We start from the raw sequence: 26488 nt of genomic DNA, 5'->3' as shown, positions 1-26488 counted from the left end.
CAGCAATGCAGAAGGATCTTGGGAGTCTTGGGAATCTTGCTGCTAACCTACACAGAAGATAAACTGGACTGACAGTTGCCCCTGTCCCCATTCCTGCCTGTTTGGTCCCATGCCTCCCTAGCCTTCCTTTTCTTTCTCTTTCCTCCTCTGTGGGATTTTCCAGTGTGCAACTGAACTCACAGTGCTACAGACTTCAGTAATTCTGTGCTGGTAAGCCAGGAGCACAGTAACTCTCCCTTGCTGGTGAGCAAAGAGCATCTACCCATACAGCTTGGAAAAGCCAAGGCCTCCTGCTAGGATTAGCATTTTTAGAACAAAAACATATTAGCATGCTAGGGAATATCAATTAGAATGAAGTGAAATACTGGAGCTGAAAAGAGCAAACAGCACTGTGTGTCAAGTCTATAATTTATATTTATAAACTACAGTTAAATACCACCTTATCCTGCTAAATCTCCAACTGATCCAACCGACTCTCCCATTCACAACCTCCATCAATGATTTTATTAATACAACTTCAAATGTAGTATGTTGACTGGAATTCATTACTATGTATTCAATAGTGTACAACATAATAAAAAAATACAAATATGTATTTCCATAACATTAAGAAGCAATAACACTTTGCCAGTGCCCTTCATTTACTTTGCAGGAGAAGGTCTAGGAAACAGTTTTTCACTCATGAGAATGAGGAAAATCAAGCAAATATGATCTCAATTTAAATTTAGGTTGACTGTTGGAATCCTTAAACACAGAAATGCCCTACCAATTCTGTACAATTACATATATATATATATATATGTATCAATAAATCAACTACATTGTGCAATCCTTCCACAAAACTGTTAACTAAAATGAATTTTCAGCCTGGCATAGAAACTACGCTTAATCATTGTAACATAGTTTCTTGACAAAGGCATTCAAAATAATTCTGCAACCGAAAGATTCAACAGAGCAAAATAACAGTACTTAATTAAAAGGGGAAAAATGTAAAAAGAAGTAAAATAAAAGAAAACTTGAAAGCAAAATTCATCCTTCAACTAACCCAAGAAATAATAAGAAAGAAAAGGGGAGCTGAACAACCACTTATCTGTATACTGCTTGTTCATCCAGGCTCAACATGAACTGGGTGTCAGACATTCAAAAACTTTTTAACAGAATGAGAATTACAAATATTAACATTCAGATTATATCATTGTCTTTTGCTAAAAAACAGTCAGAAGTACCAGTTGTTCCACTGAGATATAAGATTATACTAGCCAGAACCACCACAGGATTATTTACAGACATGTATATCAACAATTATGCTATGTAAAGCAAAGCTAATAAAGATGCAGAGACAAAACTTAATTTAAAAAAATGTTATCAATAAAGTATGAACACTAAGCAGTGTTCATAGGCAGAACACTAAGACAGCTTTGAATTTTGTAAAATATATCAGACAACTGAAAGGAACGGAGTATTCAATTCTACAGACCACAATAATATGCTACTGAAAAAGTTGACCACTGATATGAGATTTCATGGGAGAAGGTGCAGGGAAGGAGGTTCAGAGATTGACTTGATGCAAAAAATCAACGGTTTTGGACTATGCAATTTACATATTTAGAAAATCACCTAAGTTTGAAATTCAACTCATTACTTGTGTCTAGATTTTTCATCTAAACTCTGGGTAAGAATATTACTTAAATATTCTTAATGTAAATGTACACCATTTTTTTATGTTGTATCACTTCAATAAGAAAAAACTACATCCAAAATCCTGACCAAGTACTTGGAATACAGGGAAAAAGCTGATCCCTCAGAGGTCAATAGCAGAACTCCCTAGTGTGGTTAACTTCACTCTGGTAGAGTTACAATGTACGTTTAAGATACTGATACTCGACTGTGTAGATGGAAAAGCCTAAATGTCAGCTCCAAGATCTAATTGTAAATGAAAACTCATTCCCTGAAGGCATAATCTTTCACTTCCACACACCAACACAAAGATCACAGGCAATGAAAAAATAAACCAGAAGGCCACGCAGTTTGAAGACCAAATATTTCTTTACTTCAAAAATACATCTTTATATTCAAATTCCAAGTTGCTGCACTGTTGTAGGAATAGGCAATCATAAATTTAATTTATCTTGATCATTTGCATTCTGTGGCAAACTGAGCTCAGGAAAAACATCTGGTTTTCAGTGAAGACCTCTGTTACCTTGTCTTCTGTCTGGGTTCATTATAATGTAAAACAGTAGAGAAATAAGCCTCAGGGTCACGTAATCCATTCTCCACTGAATTTGAGTTGCCTCACAATCGAACTTTATCCAATAATGAATGAATTTGTTCATCATCCATCACAAGAACTCTTCAGAGTATACGTGGATTTTTTTAATCTTCTTTTAAGATGAACACAGAAAAGCACCACAGTTATAGAACTGATTTTGCTTCTTAAAATCTTGCAGAACTTAAGGTCAGTTTGATAGCCAGCCATGTAAAAATCTGAACAAAAACTGAAGGAAATTAGAGTATTGAAAATCCTGCTTAAAAAATTAAATTTATGTCTTGGCATACCATCGTTCTCCTTGCACAGAGAGGCTGTTTTTCATTCTTGACTTTAAAATAGGGCACATGGAAAAAATGTACTTCTTCCCCTCTTGCTTGATGATGTTACAATTCAGCAGTTAGGTACTGTCTATCATCATTTGCATACTTGAATCCTTTTGGACATGGCCAAACAACGATGTGAAAAACAGTAATCTATCACAATCATAATTTAACCTCTGGTAAATTAATTCCTAAAGAAGTTCTTAGAATTAAGTTATAGCCTCCATGTATTTAGGTAACAGGACTCTTCTGCACTGCGGCATCAAAGATCACTTTCTTGCTAAATTTCAGTGGCAAATGCTTCAAGCAGGAGGTACTGGTAGTCTTCTTAATATTTCCATAGCTATCTTATGATAGGCTTTAGCCTGCAAAAACAGAAACATACATTGAGCACTAGATTTTCTATAGAAAGGAATATTTCACAACTAATTAAGTATTTGTTCTTTTACACACAAAGAGAAAATCAAACATGTTTAAATAAATGGGTTAAATTTAGCCTGTGTTCAGGAAAAACAATGCATTAAGAGACAGATTAAGCACAAGCATTATAGAAAAATATTGGTGGGGGAATTTAAATTTAACTAAACAATTTGTCTTTAACAACAAGCAAAGTCTTCTGAAAGAGAAGCGATGAGGAAGATACAGATTCTTTACTCCCACAGGTACTATTAATTATAAACTTCCCTCATCCTGACAACCAGGATGCACAGGATAGAGAATCAGAGAAAACAACAGCATTCAAAAAAAAATTTTTGAAACTATTCATTACAGACCTGACTATCACTATGGAATTTCCTATTCAGACATTTAAAGTATTTTTAAAAAAAGACACCTCTCCAAAAGACTGAAGTAGGTATTGGAAAGAACTAATTCTGCAACATTGAAATCCACACAGTTAAAGCTCTCTTTCACACCAGCCTGTGGCATCTGGTCAGACACCTTGACTATGGAGAGCAACCCAAGTAAGCATACTTATGTTAACATCTCCAAAACCCATGACACAGCTAGGACCATGATCAGTCCACCATCAATTAACAAATCTTATGCCAAGAGACTTATATAAAAACACTGTATGAAGTCCAACACAGAACAAACCCCAGAATTAAATCAAATTATTCCTGTACCAAGCTCAACAACTTGTAGTCAAAAGGGAACATCTTTAAAAATCTCAACCATTTATATAAGAATACTTAATTAAAATAGTATTTTTGTGTGTATGTATATACACACTGCACATTGTTCCAGAAGTTGATTACTTCCATTGTTAAAATGTACACCTTTTCTATAATTTGAATTTGTCGTACTTCAGATTCTAGCTGGTGCATCACATTCTCTGTGAAGTACACAGCAAAGTCCCCTAACTGAGCTTGCTCTTCTGCAAGACAGTGGCCAACCTACTCCATCTTCTCCACTAAGTCTGCATACACAGACCACATGGACAACCTTTCCTGCTTTCCTTGGACAAATCTGCACACTGATTTCTCCTGTCTCCTGTAGGATGGCTCTAACCATGAATTAGTCCTTGTACCCCTGATGAGCCTTTAAAGCAGCAAACAAACTGACACAGCCAGCCCAGAGCTTGGGGGGCAGGAAGAGACGGTCTGTCTGTCACACCAGGGCCACCAGCACTCACTGTCACTGCTCTGAACAAGGTGTCAGCCTTTTGCAGGGCCATGCTGCTCATGTCTGTATCCTCTTTTTTACGGATTGCTCCGGGCTTGTAGGATTTTCTTCTCTGGCACTCACCCTCTCCACCTCACAGTCTCAATGCTCACATCTCCTTAAAACTAAAGCCGAATTTTCTGAGTTTGTAAGGAATGCAGACAGCAAGACAGAATTGTTTTCTCTCACGTACATGACTTTGTGGCAAGAACAACAGAATTATTTAGAACTTAATTCACAATCAGGAATTTCAAACTTCGGTGGCTACAGTCGCGGTGCAGTTGGGTAACAGCCTGTGTGCAACACCCACCTCACTCGCCTATTAATGCCCTGGGTGCTCCAGCTGCCCCCCAGCTAACTACTCGCCTAGACAAGATAATGGACCCACCTCAGGTGAGGTGACTGACTGAAGTCAAGCTGCCTTTGCAGTTCAGTATTTAACTAATTGGTGCAGGAGCACTCCAGGTGGGAATTTCAAACTACCTGGAACAGTCCCGCAGGCAGCTCCCATTTTGCACAGATCAATTCAGGCATTTTAATGAGCCAATTAATAACCTGCATACAGTACCTGGCCCCTTCTAAAGACTGCCCAGCCTTTTTGCCTGCTCGAGAGTTGACCAAATTGTACACAGAACTACAAATTCACGATAAGCAGACTCAACTGCTTGTATAAATGTTACCTTATGCCAACAGCCCAATAGATTTTAGATACTTTTCCCACAAAATGCTGTTAATGAGTGTCTGAGCAACACTTCCCTAATGTACACTGACCCTCATTTGCCAAGCAGCTGATCACCACTTTGCAACAGGAGGGTCCCAATGCAGCTCTTTGTAGCAAGCATTCCAGCACTACTAAACACTGTCTAGTGTCTAGCCTGCTCACCTTTGGTTTTTTTGTTTTCCTGGATCACTACTTTGTCTGTTGAACAGACCAGTATCTCATGTGTGCCCTTACAGAACTCTACCAGTCACCTGGCTTTGGCAAAAATCAACTGTTTTGAGCCTTGGTTTCCTGTCTTTGAACAAATGATTTAGCCATGAGTGAGGACCTGACTATCAATCAACATACCTGAAAGGTCTAAATGGAATCTCGGTGACTGTGAATATGCACTACAAAAAAACAACCCTATGTATATTGAATAGTTTTTCCTACTCGTGATCTTTTCATTGTGCCATCCATAGACAGAGAGCACAGCTCAGTTCAGCTGTTTAATCCATCATTACTAAGCAAAAGAAGTTGGGCTGCAAATGAAACCAGAAAGGGTTTGCTAGTTCCTTTCCAGGTGGAAAAACAGCAGAGAAAGAGTAAAGGATTAGTTCCTATTCATCACCTATAACCTTTCTCATTTTAACAGGATAAAAGCAAACTTCTCAGGTCAGTTACTCCTTTCATATCTAAAAGCTCTAAATGAATGGTTTATAGATTTTCTAAAACCAATTTTTTGCTGACAGACAACTTTATGTTTACATACCAGTTATCATTCCTCCCACTTCATGAGGATGAAGAAGCACACAGGAAGACAGAATGCCCTAAGCCCAGACCAGACTTGTTTATTATGAACACTGCCTCAATGGGATCTGAGAGCAGCACTAGGGCAGGCAGAGGTAGAGGTGGAAGGTGATGCTCACAGAGTCAAAAAAAAAAGCTAGGAAATAGCCACGTGAGAGACTGCTCACCTCTCAAACAGTGGCACAGTGCAAGAAGGGCACAGTTCTTAAGACCTCAAGGGCACAGCTGATAATGAAGTGACTGATGATAGCATAGATGGTGGAGCAGGAAACAGAGAACCTGTTCACCAGGAAATGGAGTGAGAAGTCCTACTAAGCATAAATAATCAGACCATCCTGATTCATCACTCTGTAGCAGATCTGTATTATCATGGCCTAATACATGATGGGTAGATTTAAACTGGAAGACTTTTTACTGGCTCATCTAATTAAGCCCTGCAGGAAATATTAGCCTTTCCAGTTATGGCCTTTCATTCTCCCTAAAAATCTTACCCATGAGGGAAGTATGCATTGTTGCTAAGATTACTGCAGACTGTACAGGTCATGGCTGACTCTGCCCTGTTGTCATGGACTGGAGTGGTGTGGCCTGACCTGCTGGCTTGCTTTCACTGGAGTGCAGATCTCAGCCTGCCAACAGCTCACTACAGTGCCTGCCAGTACCTGGTGCAACTGTCACACAAACACAGAACTCAACTTATAATCAACAAAGTAAAAGCAGGTAGGAGCTGATATCACATTTTCCTTCATCCAAACCACTGCATACAAACAACTTCAGACCAGCAACTCAGAAACACACACTGATTCCATCACTCAGTGACAGGCCTCATACACAAAAGGATATAAATCCCAGTACTGACATGGTTTCTAATGTCTATTTCTGACTACAAGACTCCAAGACTATTAAGGCTGCTTTATCCAGCCCAGCAATCCAAAAGAGAATCTGTGCAAGTCTGACTGTCTGGAACATCAAATGCTGTGGATCCTAATATACCTGTAAAGAAGGAAAAGGAATTTAAATCTGCTCAACTGACCTGTTAGGGCTTACATTTTATTAATTGCTGAAGGAAACTAGCCACCATGAGCAACTAATCCAACAGTGACTATCACAAGGACAAATACCAGTCTTAGCTACCATCCACATGAAAATAAGCATAGCCAGCCTGTCATTGATAACTTTGGTTCTTAGCACTCTCTGCACAATCATGTTCCATTTGCCAGTTCAATCAGATTTTTGAATAGATTTAATTTGGAAACATGGAAATTGCTTTGTTACTTTGACACAACTCCAGCCTTCAGTGCATGACTGGAGATACCTTCCAATGTCTGTATTTTACTGTGGTCAGCTCAGTTGGCACTAAAAACATGATGACAAATGCAGCTTTAAATGAGTCTACTTCAGGCACAAGCTTCATGTCACCCAGAGAAATTCTTGGTTGCTACAAGAGGTCCAGACACTATCCCACTCCCTACCAGTCCTTCCTCTGGGCAGCCCCACCATAAGATTCTTCTTTGCATGTACTGGCAACTCTTGCCAAATTTACAGTGAAGTCTCAAGTCAGAAAGGCAAACTTACTGAGACAGTAAAAGTCAATCCATACATTGTAACATGAAATGGAGGAGACTAGTAAATAAGCTGGATTTATGAAACTAAAATCTCAAAGAAAAATCCTCAGTGCTCATGGGAAACTTCCTATTAATCCTATATATCAGCAGTAGTAACAGCCAAACCATTCTTAGGGACAGCCCCAGCTGGGTAATACTGCTAAGCCAAGGTGCCTTTACGGACATCTAAATACACATCCTGCCCAAAAAACATGGCCAAAGAGAACCCTGCAAATCAAATGCAGTATAGTAACATCCTTCAAACAGACTATCCTACACTCAGCCTTTTCTTCAGCAGACAGAACCATAAATGAGGATCTGATGATGCATTGTACTGTCTACACCCTGAATGAAGGATTTGAACCTACATGTACCAAATGCTACTGTGATGATTCAAAGGAAGCCTTGATGATAAAGGCATATTATAAATCATACCATGCAGCCTTCTTTAGGATTTGCTTTAATTTTAAAATATCACACCCCGCATTGACTACTCATTAAATGGAATTATTGATGACAACTAAACCACAAAACAGCATTCTATGACTTTTTGCTACCAGTACTTAAATTTTTCTCCAACTACTTATTGCAATCTTTAAAAGGCTGTATGTTTTTACCCTACTTATATATCACCCTTTCATAAGCATGCTAGAGACAAAGTGTTTCTGAATACAAATTTGAGCTTTCTGTTTGGATGACACCACAGCAAGGTTTGTAACATTCTGATTTAATTGAAAAGGGATGATTAACCAGACTTATTTTGCTCTGTTCCATTAGACTGCTGATACCTTGTGCCCCTGCTTTCCACCTGACTGGGCTTTTTGTCTTCCCTTATAAATCAGTGTGCAATTTATTGGACTCAAAATCCTTCACATGTAGGATGTGAATGGACATACTGGTACACAAATGTATTTTGTACTTGTTTGAGGTGGGAGGTGACAGGTGGGAGTTTAGTGGTCAACAATCACAGACAGCCTGTCTGTTCTGCCAAGGTATTGATAAATCCACTGTGCCATGCAGGCTGTGATACACCCAAAGTTTCTAGCAGGAATTCCTCACAAGCTAAGTCTCTGGGCTCTATGCTCACAGAAGGAAGAGCTCTCAGGAACCTCTATTTATCGTTCTCCCAGTGTGATGGAGAGTTCACTGGGCACTTAGGCAGCTCCTTTGATGGAAGAATAACTCCACTGCAATTAATCATGTTCTATATCTCTTGCTGTGCCTCTAATCTGCTTACCTGCAAGCTTCAGGATGCCTTTCTAAACACCTGTTTTGCTGCTGGCTCCTTTCCCATGGTCCATAGGAAGATCCAGTACATCTGAGCATGATCAATTTTACCTGGTTTCAGTGATTCCTCATTAGTTGTCCCTATTCTACCTTTTCCCCTGCCTTTTTTCCCCCAATTCTACCATTTTAGCAGCATTCCTGATTTTTGTTTACATGTTTTTGCTGTCCAGTGACTCTTGCATCTGTTTGAGTGAGCAACAAAATGGAGCCTGGGCCAGCTAATCCACCTCCACAGTGTGATGGAGGAGAAAAATGCTCAATTAATCTTTACAAGTGTCTCACTCCAGAAGGTAAGCCTTTACTGTTGATTAAAGAAATTATAAGCTTCTTGTAGAGGATCTTGGGTCACTCTCAGCTGCTGAGTTAGGCTGATCATGCAAGTACAACAATATTCAATTTATCAATGAAGAGTATTAAGAAAAAGCCACAAAAAAAGCCACAATTTAAACAACTAAGCTGACAGCAACACTATCACAGACAATGTTATATCAAGAGCAAAAGAATTTTAGCAGCACTGTTATTTCTCCCAGGGGACTGCCTCAAGCTTCACCAAAAGAGAACTCCAGTCATCAAACCCTCCTATCCTTTAGCTATAATGTCAATACTTTCCATAAGCAGATTAGTCTTGTGTATTCTGTGCCTTCCCTAAGGAAGAACTTTCTAAGTTCACACATGTTCCATTCTACAAGTAATTTCCTTTTTTAGTTCTTAGTAATTTCCTTGTCATTTGTGAAGAGGAAACCCCTTTTCCACCAACTACATCTAAGCTTTAAAATAATAAATTTAGACAAGTTTGCTTAGACATTTTGAAATTCTAGTGTAAAGTCAGAGGTATACTTTTACATATCTGCAAGGCAAGATGAACCCCATGGCAGATGTGTAAGCAAAAATGTATTAACTGACATATTTTAGAAACCATTTTATTCTAGGCTTGAAAGAGCTCAAAAGGTGTGACAACATGCTGGGTTTCTAAGAAGTCAATCACCATCCCTATTCCCTACTGTTTGAATCTGCAAGGTATTATTTCAGGTCTATGATTCTGTATTTGATTTGTAAGTGTGTTCTAACAAAATCAGCATAGAATTTTGTATGAAAATCCCCTGCACATTTAAGCAACGGGAGCAGAGAAATTCAGCAGACATTGTTCTCTATCCGAAAAGTTGTTAATGCATGAATAGCCACAATTTCAGTTTATTTGAGAAACATGGTGATGACTGTCATGTATTAAAGATTAGAATCTGACCTTATATGCCTTCTCCCACCATCAGTTATGTGCTAAGAATTTAATATTTCTTTGAAAATATAAGAGAATGATATTTTTTCTATCTTTAAAATGAGAAGAAAAGCAGGGATGAAGGAAAGTTCTTTTTCATTCTACAGAGATTTGTAACATTTTTAAAACATATTCTCTGAGGAGAACTATTATCTCACAGACACAAAGGCAGAGAAGGATATTAAGAGTTTTCCCCAGAGTCACACATATTTGTCAATCTTTATTCCTCTGCATATTTAACTTAATTGCCACAAATGGTGATTATAACCCATCCTTTTGTTATCAAGAACATAGTTAAAGGAGGAACAGATGGCAACACAACAGACTTTCTTGCCTTTTTATTTTCAGAATGCTATCCCATACATGTCTGAATTCTTGGCTCAATAGTCCAGCAGGCTACAGACTCTTGGTTATTACAGATTTCAGATACTGTGAGCCCTCCACCTTAGCTTCCCAGCTGTTTTACTTCAGCTTTGACCAAAGCCATACATCCATTCAAAACTTCACATTGCTGATCAAACTTCCCAGAAAGAAGCTACCATATGGATTATAGGGATTCCTTTTCAGATAGACCTAGACTCAAGATCACTACATTATTCCACAGCATGGGCCTTGCCCAAACCTAGCAAAAACACGGCATTTAATTAGAAGTCAACACGCCACTTCTCTTTCAGAACAAAACTACAATTTTAAGACTATCACTGGTCTTCCACAATCCTGTTCAGTATGTTAATAACATTGGATTAAGAATGTTAATGTTCTCCTCCTTTTTTTTTTTCTTCTAAAATACTGTGAAGGAAAAAACACATTTCAATCATGATATTGAAAAAGCTACGAGCATTCAAATGCTCCATAGGTACAGTCTACCTTATTGTGAATTGATTCTACTATCTGTTATCAGTATTAATAATTTTTTTCACTATATATCTTTACCTCTAAGCAGCAGAGGAGAGTGGGGCTGCATTATGCCATATACTGTGTACAGCACCCTGCCCTACAGAGCCTGGCAGACAAACTCTATCAGAGAAAGAAAATAGCAGACAGGGAAATCTTACTCCATCAGCAATAATGAAATTCTATATGTGCAACTACTTTTCTTTACAGATTTGCATATTTGACACCCACCACCTCACCAACTTGCATTTTCCAGTGACAACAGAATGTTATGGTAAATAAACTGAAAAAATCCATTTCCTCTTGTGTGCAAATTGCTCCACTTCCTGATGAAAACAACCCAGGTACTGACAATATGAAGGTCTCATGAGGCTTGACACTGACCTACCTCCTCTTAGTGTGCCAGGACCTGGATCAAATCTTCTCTATTCTGAATGATTCAGCCTAATTAAACAAAACCAAACCCACAGAAGCAGAACAGATGGCCAGCATTCAAAAATCAAGGGCCTGAGTTACTTACTGCTACTACCTTCTTTTACTTTATTTCCTTACTTCACTCAAAAACCTACTTCTTTCCAAAGAGCAATAAGAAGCAGCACTCTCCATTCACTTTTAAGGAGAGCTCTCTGTTGTTCTAAGTGCAGTGCACCAAACTTACAGCATCACTTTGAGGCTGAGAGATCACAACAGGCTGTCCTGAATCACATGTCTCCCGTATATTGATGTGCAGTGGAACGTCTCCTGCATCAAAAATACCAAGACACACATATATGAAGACCTAGTATTTCTTAAATGTTTACTTAAAATAACCCTAAAGCAACTTGAAATCTAATTCCCATTCACTATACTCTTTGAATTGCTTTAGCTCCAAAAATTAGCATTTAAAATGAAAATTGGCTGTGGTATATTTTCCTTACATCCATAATGAATAATGCCAAACATATTTTGGATTTTTCATTCTCTGAATAGAAAGGACCATGCTTTAGTCATTTATTAGAGAAGGAAGGGCTTTTTGCCTCAAACACAGAAAAATACAGGCTGAGATACAAAATATTTTGTTTATGTGAAATAAACTGCCTGAGTGTTAGGCAACTGTTCATCATGCAATTTACTATTCAGCCTATCTCCTCACTGTAAGTTCTTTTCAGTGCCATTTTAAGATTTTAATCACTATTCAAAGACTTCTTTGAATACTTAATTTCCAAATAATAGCATTTGTTATTGTCCTTATTAGACCTTGGATCCAATTAAAAGGTGGACAGCTATTCAGTCATTCTTCTTTCCAACAGAAATCTTCTTTATATTCTGCTTTTATAATGAGCAGGGAACTGCCAGAGAGGAAAGGAATGCTCTAAAGGAGAATCAATTAGCAGCCCTGTTCCATTCTGAGACATACTTTCTGCAACACAGATTTCACCACTACAAAACACTTGGAGATTCCTATGTTTACTGCTACATAAATAATTTTGAGGTGAACTGAAGACCAACTTTCTTTAACTGGAAGACATAGCTACACTTTACATTATGGATAGATGAAGACAAAATAGCCTACCTTAGTTCAATCCTGACACATCAGAAATCGTATAAGTTTAATTCATACATTTTAGCAACCTGATTTAACTCAAATCAAGGCCATTGTAAATTACTGAGATTCAATGTATTCAGAAAATGAAGAAGTTTAAAAAACTGTATGAAAATTGACAAAGTTTAAGAAATAAAAAAACCTAAACACAAAGCAAGTAGGAATACAAACAAAAACAAACAAATAGTAAACACAAAAGCTCTGGCTCCATGATTAGTGTGCTGAATCTTTGAACAGCCTTATTATTATTTAGGATAATGACAGTCCATTTCCTTCAATTTTTTTTTCTTACTTATTTCAGTCATGAATAAATTTAGGTATAATAGTCTGTTCATGCATTCATTTTTAAAAAAATTCAGAGAGTCCTTTGAAAGTTTTCTAACCATAAACATTCTTAATTGAATAACAGTAATTTGTAAATCTCCCTGACATTCACTTCCTACTCTTATTTTACTTTGAGACTAATCTTCTCTTTTTTCCTAAGGATGTTTTGTTAATGAAAAAATACTTCTTCAATATCAGCTTAATAATAATCTCCAATAATTACATAATAGCAGCCTCTCTCTTTTCCTCCTCAGACTTACAAACATGTGCTGGTACTACAGGAGCATTCAGGACTTGTAAGAACAGAAGTGCAGTCAGAAGATAAAGAAAAATGCATTATTATTTTAAAAAATTGCAAATTTATAATTTAAGCAGAAGACATCAAAACCATCTGCATAGCTGTTTGGGTGGTATGGGTTTGAGGAAGATAAAACTTTTGCACTATTCTTCACTACCCAATGTGATGGGAACTTAACATCACAAGTTTTTCTGATATTAACAACTACTGCTGATTGCAAAGAAAGAATAATTTAAATTTATTGTAGGAAGAAAAATCAAAGAATTTTAAAAATCTGGCAGTCATTGCTGATGGTCAGGAACCAGATAGTGTTAAAAAAGTCAGGAATTGCAAAGGTCAGGATGGAACACACAGAAATTATTATCTCAGTATCATGCATACCAATGGCATAGCTTTCTGGTCACAGTTACAGCTCTCAAACTTCAGGAAAAAAATTTCAGAGACCGGGAGAGAAAAATCAGCAGCACAAAGTCTCTCTCACAAACCTTATCACATATTCCTTTAAAGAACAGTAAAAATAAAAGACATTCGTAAGTATATGAAATAACGGATTTTACTTGAAAGACTCCTGGCAAATGCTAACTGCCTTCTGTCATAAACAAAAATAAGGTACTCAGTAATACTAATGACAGCCAACTCTGAGCAAATGGAAGGACGATACTTTTGAATCCTGCACTGAAGGATTAGCTTGGAGAATTTGTCAAATATTGGGTGACAAACATCTTGTTGGGTTTCCAAGAAGGACTAGATAGATGCTTATCTAAACAAACAGAACAGCCACAGGTGTCAGAAAATATATGCAAAATAAACTTAGAATTACTAATTTTAAATATATGCACTTTACAAATATATATATAAAAATATGTTCTCTAGGTTTTTGGGCAGAATTCAAGTAATACTGAGATAGAACTTCCATTTGGGATGGATTACTGTAAAATGTGTAAGCAGTAATTCTTACAATGCCATATGGTATTATTATGTAATGGTCATCGCTGGAAGGAGGAGCATACTAATCAGATCAAGTACTGTAATTCAAAATTTATTCCTTGGGGCATTATTCTTAATCTTAGTCTGGTTTTGCATTGGCAGTTAGAAGTTAAACTTCACTCTGCTTTGTTTTGTACATCTCATCTATCCCCTGCTAAATCTGTACATCTCTCACATCACTCCTAATTAAATCCAATCACAATCAGTTCTGCACTCTTAGGAAATAACAAAAACCACCTATGGGACCAATGCCATGGTACATCATTTGTGCCGGCGTATCTAAATCCACGTTAGATTCAACTGCTTGCAGAGCATTTGCATCCATCCACATAACCCAGGGCTGCAGAAGTCCCCTTGGGCTCTGATCACAACTCATTACATATTCAGAAAACTAAAAGATAGCCCAAAAGCATGTCTTTAATTACGTGTTGCCTTGCTATCTCAAGTCTATGTCAGACCTTGATGTTTCTGTGTTGATCTTTCTAAGTGAGCTTCCTGGTTCTTCTTAATGAATTAGCTATGGAAAATCATTGAGATAATTAGAGTGATACATGGAAACACATCATTAGCACATGCAATTACCCCATTTACCAACTTAATTACGCTGTGTTATATTCTTTACTTACAGCGCAGGTTGAACCTTGCCTTTTTTAATCAGTAATGTATATTTTAAAGATCCATGTATATTTTAGCCTACGGGCATGACAGATAGCTTAATCATAGCTAATCATAGAATGATTTAAGTTGGAAGCGACCTTAAAAATCATTTAGTTCCAAGCCCCCTTCTGTAGACAGGGACACTTCAAGTAGAGCAGGTATCTCAGAGCCCCATCCAACCTGCCTTCGAACGTTCTCAGGAATGGAGCTCCCTTAACTCTAGACAACCTGTGCCAGTCCCTCACAGTAAAGAATTTCTTATTTCTAATATCTAATATATTATATCTAATATCTAATCTAAATCTATGCTCCTTCAGTTTAAAGTAATTCTCCATTGCCCTATCATTGCCTGCCTTTGTAAAAAGTCTCCAGCTTTCAGAACCATTTACACACCAGAAGGCTGCTACAAAGCCTCTGCTGAGTCAATATTTAAACAAAAATAATTTAAACAAAATAAATGAGAAAACATTTACTGATATTACTAGACAGAGTTTAGCTCTGTCCTAAGACTAAATAGAATTCCTGGTTATTTGCAAAAATTGCTGTACAGTCAAGCACATAACGAATTTCAGGTTATATAGCACATTGATATCAAAACAATTCATATTCTGGATTGTTTGTAAATACAGAGATTTAAGATGCAATTCAAGAATTTTCATATGCAGTCAACATCACCATTACAAGACTGACAAGGAACAGAGCATACTGCTTATTACTTCCATTACATCTGAAAACAGTCTGAATCCAAAGTCATCTAGGATTATGCAGTTTCATCATTCAGTTAGCACTTCATGCACACCATTAGATTTTTCTTCAAAAATAAAACCATTTCCATATTCTTACCCAAAATATCCAATCCAAGAGTTTTTGCCAGATCTTTTACGCCATCAGTTCCAAAAATATGCGTCTCATGCTTACATTTGGGACACTGGAAAACACTCATATTTTGAACTAGTCCTAAAACCTGTCAAAGGAAAGGAAAGGAAAGGAAAGGAAAGGAAAGATTGCTCAAACGAAGCACCGGTATTTCCATGTTAATCTTTGATAATATAGATTATCCACTAAGAACCAACACAGAGTGGTTATTTAAAACAGGAATCAGACCCATTAATATCATTATCAGCTCTTATTAGTCATCTCAGTGGCCTCATCATCTGGCATTATTTCAATTTCTTCACATTTATACCTCTTGAAGACTACCAGCCTTATTTGTAACAAAAAGTACTTGCACAAACCTAACTTGCCAAGAACTCTCCCTGCTAGTATTTCATTTTCAAACTCTGAATACTGGAAGAATTTTCATGCTGCGTTTTACAGTTTTGTCCTTTGCAGTTTCAGGAAAGAGAAAATAAAAACATACCATTACAAGAAATTACACAATCAGACGTGCTTTTAAGGCATTTTTAGAAGTTATCCGGTAGGGAAATGTTTTCAAAAAGACCAGATTTGTTATTCTTCTGCAGAGCAGAAACACATTTTAAAGATCAAACAATAGAAATAATTATGTGAAACTAAATGGCAAAAACCATAGCATAAAAATCTAATACACACATCCTGGGTACCCTTCCATTGATGCCAGGTTTTTAACGTCATCCTTATAAAATACATCAAATAAAAATTTGCCAAGTCATTCACACAAAAAAATCTTCCTTCACAATGTGAAATTACACTAATAATCTCATTCTATTCACATAGTAAACAAAACTCTACATTGAGTCAGATCAAAATTTTCAGAAGTGACGAAAACAGTGTTCAAATGCCACAGGGTGGAAGTTTTTATCCACCTGCTAAGGAACAGAACATCTGCTTTAAGAGATGCAATGTTACAACACTTTACTTTCGGATTTGTATAGTACCTAGATATGTCACTAACACTATAGCTGAGTTTTAGAATACACAATTTATGTTGCTATTTACTTTGTAGCATTTTGTACTTCTACATTTTCCTGAACCTTCTAGTTTTGTGCTTGAACAAGGTGGTCTCTTATTAGAGAGTTATTAGAGAAGAAATATATCCACTATGCTAATGAAGCATATCTAGGAGGAAACAGCAGTGTTCAGTGCGACCAACAAATATATTTAATTAAAAGTGAATGTACAACTCCTGGCACTGAACTTAAAATAAAAATGTTACTTTACAATATCATAATAAGTTTCCTTAGCTATAAACTGAAATTTATCAAAAGGTGGTCACCTGTTTTGCCTATAACACCTTTTCTATACCACCTCTTATACATCTTCCTTTACTTATGTAAAACTCTCAGATGGTTTAAAGCAAGGAACATTTTAAGAAATAATATGCTTGAAACAAAAATTACCTACTTCCAATTTAACACCTCAAACTGACTTTGCCCCTTTTCTACTCTCTCCCAGGGACTGTCAGAGAAGCAAGTGGAACAAGATTCTATTTACTGGCACATTATTACAGGTCATTTTATCATCCAGTTCTTACATTAGTAGAGACATTAAATACTGCATATCCATGGGTATAACGTGCAGGACAGTAAAAAAGGAGCTGTACAGCCACAGCCTTCTATGGATGACCTCTAAGCAGGCATTCATCCTGCTCTCCCCTAAAATCAAGTCATGGAGCTTTTACTCTCGTGGTAAACTGAAGAACACTGAAAGACATATTTTTGACAAAAGAAAAATATTATTTTCACCAGGATACATGGAGGCCATTTTTGAAAGTACAAAAAAAGAAAATGGGAAAAAAGAAGTAATTTGAAATTTATACTTTAATTCATTTTCAGGTATCTTGGGGTTTGAACTTTCTGTTCTCTTCAAAGTACTCATACAACATTTATGATTCAGCAAATTTATTATCAAAGAAAATTTTATGTAGTCTACTATTGTTTTGTGAATAGTTAAGCATTATTACAGCTGTTTTGTTCATTTTTTAATAACCTAGTAACTAAGAAGTCCTTCAGCCAGGACTCATGCTATACCAGTTTTAGAGGCCTTAAACACTGTCCTTTTTTATTTCCATTTAAACAAACCTTACTAAAAGGAAATGATATTTCATTATTACACAATAACTTTAATTTTTCTGTGTTGGTCCTGTTTGTCAGCCAATAAATAGTGCATATTTAATAATATATAATTCATCCATCTGGAATATGAAGATGCCACTTAAAAATACTAAGTATAATATGGAATATTTCCAAATACACAATTTACTGCTGAAGTGTTTTTTTACCATGCATTTTTCTGCATATATATTTACAGAAGGGAGCTCCTTATGACCTTCAGAGCTTTTAAATCTACAAAGCAATAGGTCTGGTTAATGAAGTCAGTAATAACCCTAATTTTCCTGCTCAAATAATAGACTTGTAATAGCTTCAAAGCAGCTGTTACTGTCTACACAAACTATTTCATAAGTGTGGGTGAATTCTATTCTAGTTCTTGTTGAGCTTGGCAAATTTGGCTCAGCAATGACATGAAAACTTTTATCCACCACAATACAGGAGCTAACCTATGGCAGCAGCATGGAGCTGCATTCCATTTAGTCTAATCGTTATTTTAAATGGCAAAGAAGCATCTGGCAAGAAATAACAGGAAATTAAGAACCCTTTCATTAGGAGTTATCTGCACACAGTTTCTGAATGTTTACATACTTCTTGTGCTCAGCAAACCTTTTGGTTACACAATAAATCATGCTTAAACCCAAATATACAACCTTCTAAGTTAAAGAAAATACAGTGATGAAATGAAAGTTCTCTGTATTTACATTAGGAGACAATTCCTGAGAAACCCACTGCAGTCATTCACTGTATTTAAGGACAGACAGCTGGTGCTGAGGTCTGACTGATGGGGACTGAAGTGACCAGGGTTACAGTTCCTCTGCCATCAACTTCCTGTGTCAATCAGCCACTTTGCATTGAAGTGCTTCAAGTGAACATGCACAATATTTCTGTCTTCCTACCTCTCATCCTGTAAAGAGCAATTTCTGTCTCTAATATCTGCTCCCAACATGAAGCCATAATCGTGGCTGGTTACTCTGGATGCTTCAGAAACACCAGTAAGAACATAGCAAATAAGCCATTTTAGTACAACTCAGAAGGAAAAACATAGCTGAGTTTATCTAAGCAGTTTTTTTGAAACCTGCAAAATCCACAGCACAACCTTCAAATTCAAGGAAATGTCCAGGAAAATTGTAGATTTAACTAAAACCCTGTCTTTTCTTTCAGGGATATGATTGATAAGATAAACAATAATGAACTGAACTCAGCCTCAGCAAGTGGAAATAGGCAGTTTTTCTCCTAAATCCTCAAAATTATTCACTTTGAGTCACCCTTAGGAACGCAAGAAAACACTGGCCAAACTCGCATAACAGACAAGAATCTTGAAACTTGTGATAGGAGTCAGCAACACTTTGCAAATTCCTCCTTCACTCTAAGTGTAGGTGTGCTCCACTGCACAAGAGATGTCACTCCTCTTTTAGCAACTATGTCCTAAGATGGAAAATATTAATTTTGCCCCATAAACCTGGTTTTAATGCTGAGTCTCCTGGTCAGCTTTTCATTAGTTCCTTCAGTCATTCTACTTCAATTTCAATAAACAACATTAAAAACTGTGACTTTACTGTGGTAATACTACACATGTCATCTGAGCCTTCCATAACTAATAATGGTGGGTGTGAGGGGAAGGTAGAATATATATATAGGCCTGTATGTACATGGGAGAGACCACAGTTCAATAAATACAGGAAAGCATACTCAGAGTTCAGCAACCTATAGCCTCTCTGCTGCTTTGAAAAATCAGCTCTTTGCAAGCGCTTTCTGAAAGATGAAAGATTGAAGATCAGTTAATTATGCAATCAGGATATGTAATTTTAGCACAGACCTGCAGATTCCAGCTCTTTGACATACACCTCAGGTCTGAAGTTGTCCATGAAAAATTATGTCACTTCACTTTCTTTAGAGCCTCATATTTAGTTGACATTTAGAAATGCAGTACATAGGCAAAAGCTGCCTAAAACTCAAGCAATTTTTATACATATTTTTATACGTGTACATACAGGGCAGAATAAAATGAAGCAGGGAGAATAAAATGAAGCAGGGTAATGAAAAAGGCAAGGCCTGATAACTGGTTCAAGTGCATTCAAACACAACATGTGGTGTAACAGCTTTATTGTGACTTCTCACTTGATTTGACAACATCTGATAATTCCAATGAACCAAAACAGATCATACTTAATATCTTATCTTCCACTACTCAAATCAGTATTAGCCAAGCCCATCCTAGAACACACGATTTTCTTGGATGCCATTCTCTTCAAAGGACATTGAACCAAACAGTTTTAGAAAGAAATCTTGGTAATTTCTCATTAAAACAAAAGGAAAATTCAGTGAAGCACTAACTTGAACACAATTTAAATTGAAAAAAAAACCACAACATTTTACATCATTTCAGCAAACCCAAACAAAATCAAAACAAAATGTTCTGTATGTTATTCCTCTTGTTTTCCTTCTGGCAGCAAATTATAAATGTTACAATGCTTTCATTTTGATGCAAATATGCTTAAATAATAGTAATAAGGAATTCATCAAAGTGTTTCTTTTGTTAAGCCATCCTGTAAATTAAAAAAGGGAAAGCATTCACTTCAACTTTTTTTAATTATGAAAACACTAGCTATGAAAAAAACTTCCTTTCTTAAGAAAGACTAGAAGTGACCTTCACACAGGTAAACAAGAAAACCTCTTTTTTTCCTTACAGCTTATGATAAGGAAGCATTTCATATCATATTCTTTCATCAACTGCCCATTTAAAAATTAATCTCTACATAAATATATTCTAGAGTACTACATTCAGTTACTTAGCAACTTGTAGCACCCAGAGAAAATATCAAGTCAAGGATGTTAGCCTGTTTAATATTTTCTCCTAATTGTGGATATTCTTAGATTTCTCATTTCTCAAACAAGTACGCTAAGATATAAACTATAAACCTCATGAAAAACAATGACGGGACAGCCTTCTACTTGTCACAATACTTACAGAGCCCTTCAAATGGCGAAGTAACTAGATAGAAGCATATCTCCACCAAAATTTGAGTTTGCTTCTTAAAAAAAAAAATCAATAAATGATTTCTCTACATTCCATGAAATCTGAAGCCCCAACAGAGACAGTGCTGAAGAGGACACGTAATGAGGACACATAGCATGACTGAAAGGCATGCATTACTTCCTAAGATATTCTGTTCAGCAATCTGATCTATTCCATACAATTAAACAAACAGATTTAAAACAAATCATTTATTATTTTGGCTTCAGCCTAAGAAAATTCTCCCCTTTCTGTATAACCAAGTTCCTGACACAGATATAAGATGTAATCTAAGCCTTTTAACAAGAATTTATTAAATTCAAGTGATTTCTGAATGTTCACCTACTGCTGCATATGGAATTTTTTTTACATATTGGAAAAAGAAAAATCTACTGGTATTTTTCATGTAGAGACTCACAGGTACATGGACTTTTCTGAACATTTCAGCTCCTTTGTGTGCATCCAATAAAGCCACGTCTTGTGGAGTGGAGACAATCACAGCTCCTGGGAAAAGAAAACATGAAATCCCATTAAAATGGATTTTATTAATTATTCTGCTAAATATTTTAAATATTTAGTACATGCTAATAAATTCACAGTAGTCACACAGTTATATGCTTTTAAGGAAGAAAATTATGCCAGGTTTTTTTATTATACAATGATCCAAATAACTAAGATATGATATGAAGTGATAAAAGTATTTTAGATACTTTCATCATAACTTTTTCTATGTAGAAACCATTTATACTTTCTAAATGAGAAAAATTATCTAGTATCATACAACCATCCACATGCTGACAGATTGCAGAGGTGGTACTCTGGGAATATCTACACAGTAACAATCCCATGCCATAATTATAAGTTTTTAATTTAACAATAAGCCTTGTTCTAAAACCAGGAGGCAGGTGCTTGTAATCAGACTGTTGTTTTCCAGACCTCCTACACTTTCTTGAACCATGTCACACTAGACACCAGTGCATTTGTGATACCACAAAGGAAGAGGCCAACTGATGCACACTTGCACTAGGTTTGAATAGAGTGTTGCTCACTTCAAACGTGGCTCCAGGTTACCTGATAATTAGTACTCCTGAGAGTTATTAAGCACACAAAACAGCCAGAGCTCCTTGTCTAAGTTACATTCTAAAGTAAAGTAAGCCTACAGGTTACTATCCCACACTGTTATTACTTTTTGATTAATACAGCATGAAAAACCACCACACACATCAGAATATTCTACATGACTTCACAAAGAGCATCTTTTTCCAATTGCTATGGGGTTTCAAATGTTATTTCCTCAAAATTTGCAACAAAAAACTGTTCACGCTTGTCCCTATTTTATAAAAATGTAATGTACAAGGGAGCATTACTGGTCAATTGATTAGCTTTGGTTTCACATTGACCATCTAGTGTCAAAAGTCTCTAATACAAGAAGATTTCTGTAGAGTCACATTATGCCAACCATGCACAAGAAATATATGTCAAACTACACACTAACAGCAATTACAACAGAGAATTCAAGATGCTTGGGAGAACTCAAGATCCTACTGGGCCAGCAGCTCCCAATCCCCTGTGTGCAAGGCAAAGGAAGAGGTGGGTAGATTTCAGAGGCATGCAATCCTGGCATCGCAGGCAGGGACCAGAGCACCAGAAGCCCTGGCACTGTGAGAGCACTCGTGGCTCTGGCAGCACTGGGACAGGAGCCCTGCCCCTACAGCATCCTCCTGCTGCCAGGAGGGATCCTGCCTGCTGAAAGCCAGCCGCTTCCAAACACCACCTGACAGCGTGTTTGAATATTTTCAGCCAGCATTCTTAACCTCTAATTTGTGAAAGAAAAATACAATCTGGCACCTCACTCCTGAAAAGTTGCCAATCTCTGTCTTACACAGTATTATACACAAGTCCAAAAACTGAATGGCACATGTAATGCACCAAGCAAATGTAATTTCCCTATTTGCTCAAACTCTGGCATCCAAATAATTTGCTGATATTCCCAAACCAGCCTGTGTCCAATGGCATCACAAAGAATAATGTGCAAGCTTTTCAGTTACACTGAAATCACCTTAGCTCCTCATTTCACCAAACACAGGGTTACTTTATAAGCAGCACTGAAATGTAGGGTCAATTCCACAAAATGAATGCACCTTTCCCTAAAAGCACAGGCCACAAGTAAATAATTGAGACTCAGTGTCCTTGAGATTTTTGCATATTTATAAAACAAAAATCTTTCAGTACTTGAAAAAAATGCTCATTACTGCTTTCTTTCCAAGCAAAATTAGAAATACGTGTCTTGCATGTATACACACTTTTACTCACACTCTTCTCTGAAGATGCTGGCTCAGCATTCCATGAATCTTCACAGAACCTAATATGCAGTCAAGAAGACTGAAGTCTACATTTTCTGGTTCATTACTGATTGTGCTAAGAATCTAATAATTGTCATGGCATGAAGGACAGACTATGCACAACAAAAACACCCACTAGAACCACAAGCAGCTTAACAGAGAGATATATTTTACTAACAAATTCTCATCCAAAGGGAAAAAAATCAAAAATGCCAAAACAACCCAATGGCACAGTTTGGGCTGCCACAAGCACCAACTGTCTGTACAAAAAAACCTCTGGCTCCTGAAATACATTAATTAAAATTATGCTTGTGGACAATTTCCATGGCTTCTTCCATAGAAAGAAAGCCAACATGATCAAGAAGCTGCTGTTGAGGGTGTAATAGTTGTTTCTCTCCTATTTTCCTTTTTACTCTGAGCTAGTTACAGGCAAAATTTATTCACAGCCAGCTTGTACCGACTTACACCAACACCCTATAAAACAAGTGTCTTCTCTCTTTCTTTGGTACATCTGCTAGTCCAACAAACCCAACCTGAAGTTCAAGAATTCAAATTATTTGCAACATTATTTCCTTTACGAGCAACCAAATATGGCAAATGAGACTTTTCACAGTGCTCCCCTCCCTGAATAAGTTTGCATACGTTTAATTCAGAAAATTATTCAAATGATAAGCAAGAAAGGACGCAGCCTACACTTTCCTTGCTATCTTGACTCTACACAGTTAACGGGAATATCAAGCAGTAAAGAGTTATTTTGATCAATAAAGTAACAAAATACGATGGAATTCATGCACACAGTATGTCTCTTGAAGCAATACGTGCAATGTTTACAAAAGTATCTGGATGAGACAAACTGAGGCTGACAAATCGAACAGAGAAGCTGCAGAAACCTTAATACTGATCACATAGCACACCGGAACATACTAAAAATTCTGTGTTTGCGGTTGTGTGCAGAAAAATAATTTCTGTGCCTTGCGTATACTAAGGATATCTAAGTAGAGTACATTTATGTTTAACTGACTTATCTACTTACTCATGCATTCCATTTTTTTTTTTTTAATTTCTATGTATTTCCTTTGACAAAAAGCTGATGCATGTTCACCAAATCACACAGAATCTGTGAACAGGTCAGGCTGGAAGGCACCACTGCAGATCACCCAGTCCAATCTCCCTGCTCAAGCAGGGTCCTTTAGACGATGTTACTAAGGATTCTGTCCAGATGACTTTTGACTACTTCCTGTGATGGAGGCTCCACAAGCTCTCTGGGCAGCCTGTTCCAGGGTTTAATCACCTGCACATTAAAGAAGTTCCTACTTATGTTCAGGTGGAATTTCCTGCACATCAGTTTCTGCCCACTGTCTCTCTTCCTACTGCTCAGTACCAGCAAGAAGAGCCCAGATCCTTGACACTCTCCCATCAGATATCTATATACATGGATATAGTTTTCTCAGTTCTCTTAATTTTCTCCAAGCTAAACAGCCCCTGGACCTTTAGAAGTGATATGCTGCCTTCTCCTAGTCTTTGCCCTTTGCTGGTCTACCTACAGGAGCTCCATGACTCTTTTGTACTGAGGGATCCAGAACTGGACTCAGCACCCCAGAGGAGATTGTGTTAGTAAAAATTATGTTAACTGTATTTTTAATCCTTCGGACACATTAGAGACAGAACTAACAATACCCTGTAACACTGGTGTTTCCCTTTCTGTTTCAACCCCAGATCCTTAATTCTCAGTAAAAGAAAGATGTGCCTACACAGCACATTGGTAGCCTTCTGGTGGACTGGTGCTCAGCAAATTACAAGCATTTAAACAGTCTATCATTTCTGGGTATAGAAAATATCACCTATACAAAGCATAAGGTGAAATGTCACCAAACCTTAGCTATAGTCAATTTGTACCCAAGCAAAAAACACGGAGCTCTAAAAAGCATCTCATCAGCTGCAGTGTAGAAGGTCTCCCTTAGGATGAAAAGGATGCTCCTAATATATTCTTTTTCCCCTCCAGTGTCTTCACAGATAGATTTCAGAATGAAGCTACGTGTCTCTCATCCAAGATTAAGGATCCCACCACACACAACTATTAGACCATGTCTTATATCAGCCTCTTAGCAAACAGTGCCACCTCAAAAGCTGTGAAGTATAACTGACCAGAGAGACTGGCAGAGTTCTGGAGGATAAAGACACAGAATAATCGTATCTGCTGCCTGACAGCCACTGAACACTTAGCAAGGAACCACATTCAGGCCTCAGTAAAGCTGTAGATGGCCTGATCTGATCACACCACTTACGCACTTCTTGCAGCTTTTGCTACCTTTTCCACTGCATTAAATTCAAACTTTTAGATAATGTCTTCCAGTCATAAATAGCCTGGTTAACCTGACTCTTCTCTACCGTGGATCTCTTCAGAGCCCCTCTGACCTTCTGTTAAATTTGCCTGCAATTACAGATACATCTTTGCACTTGAAGATGCAGAAAAAATCTTCAAGAACAAAGACTTCTGTCTTTGCTGTAATTTCAATTGGCAACAATTAGAGATAAACTAACATTAGAAAATGGTTCATCTTCTAGGATAAACCTTATAAAGAAGTTCCTTCAGCTTTTGCGTGTGGCATCTTATTACGAACAGCAACTTAAAAAAGCCATAAGTGTGATTTTGCATTACAGGATCCTCACTTCAACCTCATAATATAGCTCAGAACTGTCCCAAAGGCTAGATCCTGGCTGCATCACACCTCCAGCCTGCTTGCTACCTTCTTCTTGGAGCAGTCATTGAACAGCTCCTCAGACAGGGGATGTTTCCACACATCCTCTTTTGCCCAAGAACTAAGCAGGTAATAAAAGATCAGGACACTACCAACTTGCCCACATGACAAGAGAACAGAAATCTTACACCAATATTCTTCCTCCTGGTCACTGGAACTGTCAGCTGCATAAAGCTGTCACCCTAAAGCTAAACTGCCCTCATCTATACTGATCAGTAAGTATTATATCATCCATTTCACACCAGATCACATGGGGAAAGGTGTGGAAGGACAACTCTCACTGTGGTAAAATGTTTGGTTTTCGTCATGGCAAACATGTCACACTAACGCAATTTACAATGAAGTTTTACTTAGTGAAAACATTGAAAATATTCATAATAACATCTGTGAACAAGCACTATCTGCAAAGTACAGGCCTGAAACAAAAAGCTAATTCCTCACAGACACCGCCACTTTGCACTCTTTCTTGGCTATCTGAATTAGCATTTTTCTGCTCAACTCCATTCCACCTCCTGCTTTCAAGAGCATTTGCCAATCACATCTAGATTATTATGAGAATTGTACTAAGCAAGAGCAAAGTCCAAATAGTCTCTCTGATAAATGAATATGATTTTTTCTTTAAATGAGAGGTCCCAATCCAAAGAGGAGAACTGGGTCAAAGAGTGATTCTACTGCAGAAAA

General features: G+C 37.1%; 1 protein-coding gene across 1 annotated transcript in view; it reads right to left on the bottom strand.

Annotated features, from left to right (window-relative positions):
* Positions 1-481: 481 nt before the first annotated feature.
* Positions 482-26488, bottom strand: part of NUBPL (NUBP iron-sulfur cluster assembly factor, mitochondrial) — a 79214-nt gene continuing 53207 nt past the window's right edge. The window contains 4 exon segments of the mRNA XM_054515234.1: positions 482-2954; positions 11475-11557; positions 15508-15628; positions 21125-21210. Coding sequence (XP_054371209.1) covers positions 2892-2954; positions 11475-11557; positions 15508-15628; positions 21125-21210 — 353 coding nt within the window. The 3' untranslated portion in view covers positions 482-2891.

The sequence above is a fragment of the Molothrus ater genome, chromosome 6 (genome assembly GCF_012460135.2).
Source record: "Molothrus ater isolate BHLD 08-10-18 breed brown headed cowbird chromosome 6, BPBGC_Mater_1.1, whole genome shotgun sequence".
In the NCBI taxonomy this organism is placed as follows: domain Eukaryota; kingdom Metazoa; phylum Chordata; class Aves; order Passeriformes; family Icteridae; genus Molothrus; species Molothrus ater.
This window is presented reverse-complemented; position numbering and strand designations above follow the sequence as displayed.